This window comes from Argentina silus (genome assembly GCF_951799395.1).
Source record: "Argentina silus genome assembly, chromosome: 16".
In the NCBI taxonomy this organism is placed as follows: domain Eukaryota; kingdom Metazoa; phylum Chordata; class Actinopteri; order Argentiniformes; family Argentinidae; genus Argentina; species Argentina silus.
The window spans coordinates 17,983,181-17,996,397 of NC_139670.1; the positions used below are offsets into that span (position 1 = coordinate 17,983,181).

The following is a 13,217-nucleotide window of genomic DNA, read 5'->3' on the forward strand; positions in this document are numbered from 1 at the left end:
CGTCAGTGACCCCCCCTCTCAACATGGTAATCTCTAGGATTTCTTATAGTTTAATATAGTGTGTTTTATGATGTAACAATGTTGGACCTCACCACATATACAAATTCTCTGAATAATGCAATGAGAAATGGGGCTGGTTTCTGATACAGATAAAGACTATCCCTAGTTTATGATCTTCAATTGGGATTTGCCATTGAAAATGCAATTTAGTCCAAAACGTGGCTTAATCTGTCTAAAACGTGGCTTAATCTGTCCTGAACCCCCCCACAAAGCCTCACGGTCCTTTCAATCAGTACTTTGAGGAACCACGTTTGACAAGTTCAGACAAAAACTGGACTGGGTTTCGTCTTATTCAGTGAGTCATCAAATAACCAAAGCAGCTTCATGGATCAATGACCAACTATAAAGAGTGAACTTCAATGTACCCTGAATAAACACTCCATCATGCTTGTTTCTAGAGCATGTAAATGAACATTGAAGCAGCAGTGTCCCATTGTATACAAGTGAGTGAGTCAGAGGAGTGACGTCATTTAATGGCTAAATATGCGGGCCTATTCGTTCTGGGGCAATACATTAGCTTGTAATGACAACGGAGCAAACCCTGTATTGCAAATTAATGCAGCAATTAATTTGTGAAGACACTCTATTGTAATGTAAGTGTGCTATCATTGGCCACCTCAGGCACTGATATCTAGACTGCATAAGTAGTCAGTGAAGCATTTTTTCTTCTTTTGGCTCTACATCAAATCAAATGAGGTAAAGTAGAGATTGTCAGCTTTTATTTGATGGTATTTGTATACATATTGGTTTTGCCATTCTGAAATTATGCATAGTCCCTATTTCAGGGTGCCAAAAGTGATGGGACAATTGGCTTGATGGCTTGGTGTTTCTGGTTAGTCAGGTGTGTTCCGTCATAAGAGAGGTCTCAATGTCTAGTATTTATTCTAGGCTTTTGTGCTATTGGTGTCTGTCAACATGAGGACCAAAGAGATGTCAATGAAAGTCAGCAAAGCCATTATGAGGCTGAAATATCTGAAAAAATCGAGCAGAAACATAGCCAAAACCTTAAACCTACCAAAGTCAACAGTTTGGAACATCATTAAAAGGAAAGAAAGCACTGGTGAGCTCAAAACTCACCCAGCGCAAACAGGCTGGTATGCCAGAATGCTCACCATGATTAAGAAAAACCCCAAAACAACTGTCCCACAGATCAGGAACACTCTCCAGGAGGTAGGCGTGAATGTGTCAGAGACTACCATCCACAGAAGACTTCCCCAGCAGAACTACAGAGACTTCACTGCAAGGTGCAAACCACTAGTTATCCTCAAAAACAGGATAGCCCACAGAGTTCTGGAAAAAGGTCTTGCGGACAGATGAGACACAAATGTATATGTACCAGAATGATGGCATGACTAAATATATCCACAGCATACCACCTCATCAGTGAAATGTGATGGAGGGGGTGTTATGGCTTGGGCATGTACTGTATGGCTTCCACTGTATGGCTTCCATTGATAATGGAACTGCTGACGGCAGCAGCAGAATGTATTCTGAAGTGTACAGAAGCATCTTGTCAGCCCAAGTACAAGCAAATGTCTCAAAACTCATTGGACAGGGCTTCATCATGCAGCAAGAAATGATCCAAAACACACTGCCATAGCAACTAGGGCCAAAAAGTGGAAAGTTGTTGACAGGTCCAGTCAATCTCCAGAATTAAATCCTATTGAACATGCATTTCATTTGATTTGCTGAAGAGGATACTTAAGGGAAAACATCCTAAAAAGAATCAACAACTGAACATGGCTGCAGTACAGTACTAACCCTAACACTGGCAGAGCATCACCAGAGAAGATATCCAGCTTCTGGTGGGGTCAAATCCAAACTTTTGTGGAGATCCAAAATAAAGAAAAATGCTTCACTGTCCCATTATTTACACAGGGCACTGTACTTTGCAATGGATGCCTGCTCTGCATTGCTAGTTAAGCAATAAGGCAATTAAGCCCATATATTGTAATATGCCTATTAAGCAATTAAGCCCATATATTGTAATATGCCTATTAAGCAATTAAGTCCATATATTGAAATATGCCTGTTTCAAAGACACTGTTATCTATTGTTGAGTACATTCTACTTAATCAAAAGGAAAAAATACTAGTATACTGTAGTATCCTAGTGATCCAGTGAGTTTCCAGGTATTTGAACCAAGACAGTATTTTCTATCAAACACCAGCATTTGACGTATGAACTTGTTCTGCTTTATTGTGTTACACTTTACTGACTGCTTTTCAATACACCCTAAAATAAATGTTGTCCATTGACTCTTGAGACAAGGCATTTACAACTGCCTGGCTACTGTCAGCTAGCTATATGATGCCTTGAAAGAAAAGAAAACACAAAATGTTCCTCAAGGCGTAAAGCATTGTCTATCATCCGTTCTAATCCCAGGTGCTTGCCCAGGCCGTTGAGGTCCAGAGGCCAAGCGTGAAAGACAGTATGACAATGTCCAGAGTGATAGATAGGATATTACTACTGGTGTCAGGACCTGTTGCTCAAAACCCACAGCCCTTATTTGGACAACTTCATCTAGATGTTATGAGACCAAATGATATAGTAGTAGTAGACTAGACATCCATTCTCCTGACCAGTCCTTCAAATGCTTGTCTTATTCATCTCTTCTTAAAGTTTTAGTTCAAGTTAATAACCATGACTACTTTCTAGACTGTTTTTTAGGGGCCAGCTTGAAAGGTCTTGGACATGAGTCGTGATTCCATTAATGAGAAAACACTTCAGTTTCTGGACATTAGGAAGTCCAACTTAAGACCTTTTGACAAGAATGGAATTGGTGCCTTAAGATGCTGGTGTCAAAGTATACAGGAAGAGGGTCAGTGATCCCAAACAGCCTTTTGTACCATTTAGTTGAATACTCTGGATGAAACAGCTGTGATCCTACATTATTCATCTGCTATTTATTGTCTGATATGTAACAGTGAATGCTAACAATGCACAGTAGACCTCTGATTTCGATTTTTTCATTTGTATTCTACACTACACTCTTATAATTTAATCCTAAACACAAACACAAGAATATTTTGAAAGGGTTGAGACTGTGCTGCAAAACAATTGTTTAACCGTAAACACTTTGATAAAGAGATGGAAATGTAAACCATTCACCAGACTAACCCTAACCCTAACCCTAACCCTAACCCTAACCCTAACACAAACACAAGAGTATTTTGAAAGGGTTGAGACTGTGCTGCAAAACAATTGTTTAACCGTAAACACTTTGATAAAGAGATGGAAATGTAAACCATTCACCAGACTAACCCTAACCCTAACCCTAACCCTAACCCTAACCCTAACCCTATCCCTAACCCTAACCCTAACCCTAACCCTAACACAGACACAAGAGTATTTTGAAAGGGTTGAGACTGGGCTGCAAAACAATTGTTTAACCGTAAACACTTTGATAAAGAGATGGAAATGTAAACCATTCACCAGACAATTATGGAACAATTTTACGGGAATTTTCTATAAGATATGAGATGACGAAGAAGGTCCAAAAGTGAGTAACAACGGTCGATTCATAAATGTCAAAAATCACAGAGAGGATCTTTCATATGAAATGCAAATTTTCAATGTAAAGAACAAACATTTGCATTGCGTCTGGCCTCAAGTTATGCTGACATTTCTCCAGCGAGTGGCCTGACTTATGAATTTTCATTATTCACAGAAATCGTTAGCATGCTTCAAACAACAGTGCTCACTTTAGTTTCGTTGGGAATCAATGGTGGATTCACTGGTCGGGGTCAAGAATAAAAGGCCCTCTAGGATGGAAAGTAGAATGCAAATCATAACAATGATGACACAGAACAGGCTGCATATTGACTCCAACAAAGAGAACGTTCACTGGAGGATCCATAAGCAGGCAGATTGTCTCATTGTCCAGTATGCTGATTCCAAAGGACAGAAGAATCACTCAGCTCATTCAGAATTCTTGGCCAGAACTCAGAGAGAAGTATGAAACCTCTCGGCTTGACTTCTGTGCAATGTTAGTCATGCACATTTTTAAACAGCCACAAATAATGTTGTCTTTATTCTGAGAACGTTAGCTAGATGAGGGAATGATTTCATCTGCTTTGGAAAAGCTTTGTTTCCTCTATGGTAAAGGACATGAGGATCTAAGGGCTGTCAAATGACCAGAGTCAGACGAGGGCAACCTTTTTTGCTTGTACACAGCAATGTCAGCTTCTGCACAACACTTTATTCAAACAGTATTTGAAAGCAATAATTCATGAATTTGTTCATGGTTACAATTGAGATTAAAAAAAAAGGTTTGTGATAGTTGAAAATAAAGCAATATGATATTCATTGCATTCAAAACAATTCAGAATTTGCTAAAAATAATGGGAATTAATATTTCTTGCAAGTATACATTACACACAAACACACACACACACACACACACACACACACACACACACACACACACACACACACACAATATCTGTCCCTACAACAACAGGCACCAGTTCATTTGAAAGTCTATTTTATCAATAAGTGCTCCATTTCATGTAATAAAGGACTATTTAATGGGTTTATCTGTGATGTTTATCTCCAGCCTGGCCAAAGACAGAGAGAAACGGAGGAGATGTCTCCAAGCAACTGATTTCCATATCCTCTGCACTCAGACGGGGGCTAATTGAATAATCCAAAGGGAAATGATTGTTGTATGTGGCTGTGTTTAGAGTAAATATGCTAGTCTCATTATTTTTCAAGAGGTACAGTCTGTGTGGCACTCATGCATAAAGGTACATGGTTGGAGTGCTCACTGACTCAGCCTATGCTCTGTCCATGCATACTTCCTATCTACTCACTGCAGGGCAGAGAGAGGTAATCAAAGGCAATTTTACCTCCTTGTCTGCAGAGGAAATGAGGACACATTTAGAATCTACAGTTGAGTTGTCTATGGCTAAAGGAGAAAGCTAGTAGATTGTATTGTATATTGTATATAGTATTGATCTAAGGCTTTTTAGTTGTATGCTTAATGCTCATGCAATGCCAGTGTTGTCTGGTGTATACTATACACAGGTAATGGTATTTCAATTATATGTTAGAATGTTTAAAAAAATGTTTCATGGGCCAGCTCCTATCTATTAGATCGAATTTCAATTAATTGTCAATATCACTTAAACCTGTTAATTTGTTAGCAAGTTGAAAGTAACAATTGCTGGATGATGTAGACACAGTTTCAGCAAAGGTTATGGATGCCTAGGATGAAATATATTATTGTTTTCCCATAAGGTTGGCATTGACCAGTAGGATAGTTTGTTAAATATGATTATGGATGCATTCAGTGTAATCAACAGGTGTTATAATGTATCATTGTTGCATTGGCATAGGGAAGTCTCTTATGATATTATGAGAACATTTAATTTCCATTGAGCTCTATTGTAAGCATAGTTGGCCTGTGCGTCAAAGTTTGAAGTTCCTGGAAAAAAAGGGAAGATGGACCACGCCGAGGAAAAGCTTAAGTGTGGAGGTTGAGACTGGGGGAGGGGAGCGGGTTGAATGGCCTGTCTGGCCTTCCCCTCGCCTGCTCTCCGGAAGACATCAATTATGTGGGAATTGTAGTACTCTTGTCATGAAAAATATTACATTTTCTCTTACAATAGGAGCATGTTTGAGGATCGACATTTTTCGGTGGAATAACACTTCAAGTGAAGTGATAGAGTAATTGCAGAAAATAATATTGGGTGTGCATTTCGAGAAATATATTTCCATACTTTATAAATAAACTTCAAGTTCCAAAATGCCGTGTTTTCGCTACGCAAGCGCTGTCACTGCGGACGTGTAGATCAGATAGGGTGGAAAATGAGTGTGGACCGTGAGTATTCTCTGGAGGTAACACCATATTTTATGACCATGGAATATGTTACATTGTAACTTTAGACGCACGTTTACTGAGTTTGAACGTGGCCCCATCCAAAAGTGGTGCACTTTTGCAAGATTCGAGGAAATACGCGCATCTGCAACACGGTGACTTTACCAGATTTGCGCCTGAAGAAAACCAGCGTCGTTAAGCGTTAGTTTTCTCCGTCTGCAAAATGCCACGGAATAACAAGACCTCTCTTATCCATAAAATTGCCAGGCAAGCTTATGTCACGTTTAAACATTTTAATGCGTCCGCCATTGGGGACAACAAAGTATTTTTGGACAATCAAGGTGAACTCAGCACCCTCTTAACCGAAATCAGGGCTGCAGACCTGAATATTGCGCCACGGAAAACGAAAGAAGCGTCCGAACCCAACCACAGCCCACCAGTCACGTACATGCATATTTGCGAGACCGATGCCTTTAGTATGGGAGTGTTTCTTCTGAAAAGCGGGGCCTCTATCCCCTTGCATGACCATCCAGGAATGAACGGGATGTTGAAAGTTCTTTACGGGAAGGTCAGTATAAGGTGTTTTGACAAGATGGATAAACCCCCGGACGCTGAGAGTGAGACCCAGTTCGACCCACCACTCCCTCCGTTCCAGAACCATGCTCTGCGGCGCTCGGCGCTCCGGTCCACGGGTGAATATTCCGAGGACAGCGGACCTTGTATTCTGACTCCACAGAAGGATAACATTCATCAGATTGATGCTGTTGACGGACCTGCAGCCTTCCTTGACATCCTGGCACCACCTTATGACCCGGACGATGGGCGGGACTGTCAATATTACAAGGTCCTACAGACAGTCTCCAGTACAGACAAGAAGTTAGAGCCGCCAGGGGAAGGGGAGATGTGGTTACTTGAGATCCCACAGCCTGAAGATTTCTGGTGCGGTGGTGAACCTTATCCCGGCCCCGAGGTTTCCCTCTAAAATCTCGGAGAAGGGATATGTGTCTAAAGAGGCCTCTGAATAACTTTTAAACGACGTTTATTCTTAATAGGTATCCAGGACATGGTGAAGCAATTTGGATACCCTTTAGTATCTCCAGTATATATTAATTCTGTCTCATGCAGACATCCACATAGTTTTGGGTGTATCATGATGAGATTTGTTCATAAACACTGCTCTTAACACCATTGTCTGAAATCTGCCTTATGTGAATATTGAATGTAAACCTGTAAAGCTTAAAAAGCATTTACTTAAACATGCACACTGTATGTATCCCTATATTGTGCTTAATTTATTCCAAACACAATAGTGTTTGTAAACAGGTATTCAGACTTTGTGTATAGGCCTCGTTTAGCTCCAAGCTACCATATATCACTCCCTTGTCCATCTTTGTAGAGAGGTTTGGATGTCTGTGATGCTGAATTAGGCTAGAGGGAGAAATAAACTGTATGAGGTCCATTTATTTATTCATCCATTTATGACAACTGCAGGCCCCGTATGGATCTCTGTGGAAGCTACGTTATGCTCCAGTGTGTCCTCTTGCTCTTGAATATGACATTGATTTTTTTCTGTGATTGCAAGTCTTCCTTGATTTTCCTCTAAGGACGCAATGTCGCACTGGGCATTTCAAGACAAAACTCGTACTTGTATTGCAATTACAACCACATGACAGTATCCCTATAAAGGTTAAGTCCATACCCTTGTTTCATTATTGAGCTGTATGTATAACCACAATGAATAGATCAAAAATTTGGAGTCTCAACCCCATGGCGTCCCCTTGCTCCTGCTGCTTTTGCCAATTGACTCAGACTAGAAATGAATGGCATTTCAATGAATGATGTGTTGATTTTACCTGATTACATTGCTCATATAGCTTTTCATGCTGTTATTACTTCAGTAACAATATTGTTATTACTGAAGAGCTCGAGGGAGTCATACACCGACCAACATGAACATGAGGCTGAGCATTTGGTATGTCGCTAGGAAAGATAAGGGGCTTTACACCACTACAGGGACAACACCAACGATACTGTGCTGCCTCTGACATTTCCTTTCTCATTTTCTTTTAAAGCACAGTTTCAGAAACTCGGCCCTGTAGTGTGAATTAGGGTTAACTCTTTAGTTCAGCTTGAGATATATATAATATATATGCCGTTTAGCTGACGCTTTTATCCAAAGCGACTTACATTGCAGTGAATGCATACATTTCAGTATATATGGTCCCAGCAGGAATCAAACCCACAACCTAAGCGTTGTTAGCGCCATGCTCTACCAACTGAGCCACAGATGCTGATAGACTGCTGGAGTTTAAAATCAACATCTTAACCTTTCAATAATGTTGTTACCAGCAAATACAGTGCCCTTTTTTTTTCTTTTGGCTCTATACTCCAAAAGTTTGGATTTGAAATCAAATAATTACAATGAAGTTAAAGTATAGATTGTCAGCTTTCAATTAAGGGTATTATTGTACATGTTGATTTCACCATTCTGAAAATTACAACACTTTTTATGCATAATACCCCTATTTCTGGGCCCCAGAAGTAATGGGACATATTCCTATAATGTCCAAATTAAGCCTTCATTTTTAGCATTTGGTCGACAATCCTTTGCATGCCGTAACTGCCTGAAGTCTGACCAACCAATTGACCCGACCAGATGCTGGTATCCTCTCTGGTGATGCTTTGCTAGGCCTGCACTGCAGCCATCTTTAGTTGTTTGTAAATTGTTATGTTGTCCTCCAAACTTTCCTCTTGCAATCACTCTGGTACATGTTTTTAAGTATGTTTTAGCAAACTGTAACCTGGCCATCCTTTTTGAGGATAACTGAAGGTTTACAACTTGCAGTGAAGCCTCTGTAGTTCGACTGGTGGCGTATTCTGTGGATGGTAGTCAGGCCAACCTCCTTGAGTGCCTACCTTCTTAATTATGGTGAGCGTTCTTCGGTCATCCACTGTGGAAGTCTTCCTTGGCCTAACAGCCTGTTAGCAATAGCTGACCTCACCAGTGACTTTTATAATGATCTTCCAAACTGTTAATTGGAAAAGATCCATCCAGGATTGAGTATAAAATTAGTCTTATGCTGTGTCGGAGAAACCAGCCTTGTATGCCTCCACTCTCTGCTGAAGCCATTGTAGTTTCCTTTACCCTAACAGAGACAGAAGACATTTGGGATAATTACATACAATTACCAGTGTGAAGTTGTGTGTCCTTTCAATTAAAGGGGCAATCTACATCTATTTTTTTTAACTTTTAAATTAAGGATGTTATAACCATTAATTATTGATGAATATAACTTATAAAAGCCTCATGAGTTTAGTACAACTGTCTTACCCCATCAGAACCAAAAAAATATGATTGTTTTACTCCATTGTTTGTCAACAATGTAATTGGAAACAAACACTGTTTACAGTCACTTCAAAACATGCTTAAAACTATCATTATAATCTTGTGGGTGGTCAGTATTTGCATCCATAGTTCCGTCTAAGATTTTGAGATTGTTTGCATCCTTCAGCTGTTTACGGCCACTTTGTTATTGTTTGAATCCTGGATTGCCCCTTTAATGTAGTGCATCATATCTGTCTTATGGTACTGCTGGAACAAAATGTATTAGTCAGCTGAAGAGGGGATGCTGGAGTTGATATGGGTATTTTATTCTATTGAATACGGTACTTGAGTTCCATATTACTGTATTCAGCTGTCCGGTTTGGAAAAAGACCATATGTGGGATAATGAGAAGAGTACTGTTTTGTTTACTATGTCATGTTCTCACATCAGTCTCGTCAGAAGATTTTTGCTGACATTTGACTCGATTAAACATATATTTTTGATTCGTGATATAAGTGATGTCAAAATTCTGATTGGATTACTAATTGTTATTGCAAAGCAGCTGTTTCCTGAAAATATATGTGACCGAATCCTTTAGGACGACTTTACAAGTTCATTGACTTTTCTGTGACTTGAACATTTTGTTTAAAAGTGTCATCTATGAAACTAACCGAAAAACTTGTGTGCCTATGACTCATGTTTCTGTCTGACATAATCAATGTCCAATATACCCATATTGTATAGACCAATAAACGTTTTGTTCTTAAATCAGATATGACTTTCGTTTGTTTTACTTTTGAACAGATCTTGAATTTGAACAAGTTAAAGATCTTTGTTGCTGCTCTAGTTTTTATTGTTTGTATATCCACACCAAAAGTGAGTGGGAGCATGCCCTTCTGAGGCGATGACTCACATCTGACTGATGCGTAGCTTTAGTGATGGGAATTATCCTCCAGTAGGCCCACGTTTGGTTTACTTTCCAATAATAACATTAGTCCTATATTTACTCATGTTCAAACTTGATTTTATTTGTTTTTTAGTTGACATGAAATAACCATCAAGAGAGTGTTAAGAGTTCCATCATTAACATTTAATGAGTCTCAAACATTCACAAAAACAAACGTCAAGTCGGTATGAGTTCTATTATTTACATTCCGTAGTTTTAAGACGTAAACCACAACTGCAACACTTTCAACAGTTACACGAGACGATGTGTACAAAAATATATATATTCAAACTTTCATATTAAATGACAAATGCACAATTCAATTAAAGCGTCCTTGTGTCTGACAATGTACAAAAACATGTAAAACAAGGCACTACAGGGGAATATACAAGTTAAAATGGACACATTGTTGTCTATTAAATAATTTAAAACACTTTTAATTCAAACTTATTGCAAATATATCACATTTTCCCATGCAGCATGACCCACACTGTGCTAGTGCATGAGTGGAAATGCTCTGGACATATTTTTTCAACATTTCTTTCCTTTTGCATCAGGCTGCCTTGTGTTGTTAACATTAATGGCTATTTACTTGAATGACTTCAGTAAGCTACACTTTGCAGGCAAAGTGCGTTTACGCCAGTCACCATCCGTCTGGATGGATGGATCGTGGCGACGATGTGAGCGCACTGGGTATATGCGTAATGACGCAAGGTGAAGAATGATGAATATCAAAGTTCGAATCTAAAGTTCGTTCCCGTGTATTGAGCTTGCCGTTTCCACACTTGTCCCAACTCAGTCTCTATATTGTCTTTACTTCACCACAGTTTCTGAATGGTTATGTTATGGTGGGGTAGTGTGTTCTATACTGCCCGCGACGGACACACCGCCAGCTGGCCCGTGCTCGAGGAACACACTCCGCTGGATGTGCTCGAGCGCTCTGAGTTCGTGCTGTTGGAGGAAACGCTCGACGATTTCCTCTCTTTCTGTCTGAGGTGAATCTTGGTGTGTCTCTTACGTTCATCGCTCCTCGCAAATTTGCGGCCGCAGAAGTCGCAGGCGAAGGGCTTCTCCCCGGTGTGCGTGCGGATGTGGGTGGTCAGGTGGTCGCTACGGCTGAAGTTCCTCATGCATATCCGACACTGGAAAGGTTTGTGTCCGGTGTGAATTCTGATGTGTCTGGTCAGTTCGTCAGACCGAGAGAACCGCCTGTCGCATCCCTCCGCGGGGCAGGGGTACGGGCGCTCATGGACGGGGGTCTTGCTTGGTCTGTTGGGGTATTTTCTGGGGCGCAGTATCGGTCTCAGGGGTAAGTTCTGGGGGCTATAAGCCGTGGGTAGCCTGGGTCCATCAGTGACCGGTCCTCCCAAGGTATAATTCCTAATAGTGTTCAGGGGAGTCAAAGGTGGAGGCACTCTGAATGAGTCGAGCGGGCATGGGAACGGTTTGCGGTCAGGCATGGTCTGCATGTCCCTGTGACAAGATGGCTGAAAGAACCCAGAGTAGTCGGGTATGATGGGGAAGATCCCCGCGTCTGTGGTCGGCTTGGGCGATGAGTACGAGGGCGGGGGATATGAGATGGGGCAGGTGGAGGTTGACAGGAAGGCGGACGGGTCTTGGTAAACCTCCCCGCAGCCTGAATATGGGGGTGGGGGAGAGTAGATGTGATGCTCCATCTCGGTTTGGTTCTGCGCCATGGTGCAGCTCAAGGTGCTGGAAAAGTGGTTGGGTGAGACTGACGACGCCGGAGAGGAGGATGCAGAGGACGGCTGGGTCATGCCCAAGATCCCCGCGCTGACGATGTTGATGACGCCGCCCTCGGGATTCCAATTGCCGGGATACTGAGAGTCGATGGAGAACTTTCCCATGTAGGTGAAGGTCTGGTTGCGGTGGCCAGGGGGCTGCGCGAAGCTGGAGTAAGACAAGTCAAGAGACCGTTTCTCTGAGCTCATATCTCCACTCATCAAGTCATCTGTTCAATGAAAAAGAGAAACTTATTTAGAAGAGTCATATAGCAGTAATGACATATAGCCTATAAGAGAGCCACTGCGCGCCGCGTTGATGTGTGCGCGCGCTCGCCTACCGCCCATACAGGACAGCCATCCATTTCACTTTTATTCAGTCATCAAGGGATGATATAGTTCAATATAAATTATTGAATTGAAAAGGTCCAATGTGTACGTAAACTATGCGGGGCGCAACTCTCGCCATAGGTGTCCTAAACGATAACTCTTCAGCGCTCTACTACAAATATCCAGGGTTATTTGGCAGCAATTACTTTCAAACACTTTGTAAGCTTTTGTCGTTGTAAAGCTAAAAACATGCCTCACACATTGTAACTCAACTCAAACGAGGGATACTTTCTCTCACCAATACATCACAAAAAACACGTTGCATTCGATAAAGATCGTCTTGATATCAAAAGAACATCACACTGTGTACAAGCTTACCTGAGGCTCCGCTAAGATGGTCGTAATGGCCTCCTAAATCGGCGTGAGGAAATATTGCAACCGAAGCTGGCAGACTGGTGGCAATTTCATCCACAGAGTACATGCCCTCAGAGTGAGGGTGCACAAACCCTCCCAGATTCACAGGGACTTTGTCTAAAGTTTTGGCTGTCATCATTCTACACTTGTAGGTTAAACTGTATGTAAACCAGTTGAATATGAGTGACCAGATGTCCTTTGTCTACAACTGGAACATCTGATAAGCTGTCGGATAAGTTGTCAATAAGTCGTGTGTCTGGTGAGAACGCCTGAAGCATCTACGGTACATCTGGCTGGGCTCTTTGGTCAATGACAGATCCTCGTAGCCCGGGCAGCTGTACTATGTATTTATCGGGAGCCTCTGAATGCACCGTTACGTCACTGACCATAGAAGGACTGGGTGGTTAAAAAAAAATAAAAGTGTCGCTGGGACAGCCAATTGGCTTCAGGGATCGTGACGACATCAGCGAGCACTTGTCAATGGAGAACCCACAAGTGAAACAACCGCCAATAATTGGTGATAAACAAGTTTGCTTTTTCCGTTCAGATTACTATTCAAATAAATAACAAAACCCATGA

At 41.3% G+C, this 13,217-nt stretch overlaps 2 protein-coding genes across 2 annotated transcripts; one reads left to right on the forward strand and one right to left on the reverse strand.

The window, feature by feature from the left end:
- The first annotated feature begins 5,887 nt into the window (after nt 1-5,887).
- Nucleotides 5,888-9,966, forward strand: adoa (2-aminoethanethiol (cysteamine) dioxygenase a). Its single transcript, XM_083687931.1, has one exon. The coding sequence runs from the start codon at nt 6,105-6,107 to the stop codon at nt 6,861-6,863; it is 759 nt and encodes a 252-aa protein (XP_083544057.1). The 5' UTR covers nt 5,888-6,104; the 3' UTR covers nt 6,864-9,966.
- A 314-nt stretch (nt 9,967-10,280) lies between these two features.
- egr2b (early growth response 2b) lies at nt 10,281-12,944 on the reverse strand. The gene is made up of 2 exons (XM_083686948.1): nt 12,603-12,944; nt 10,281-12,124 (listed from the first exon to the last, which is right to left on the reverse strand). The coding sequence occupies exons 1-2, from the start codon at nt 12,775-12,777 to the stop codon at nt 11,016-11,018; spliced, it is 1,284 nt and encodes a 427-aa protein (XP_083543074.1). The 5' UTR covers nt 12,778-12,944; the 3' UTR covers nt 10,281-11,015.
- Nucleotides 12,945-13,217: the final 273 nt, after the last annotated feature.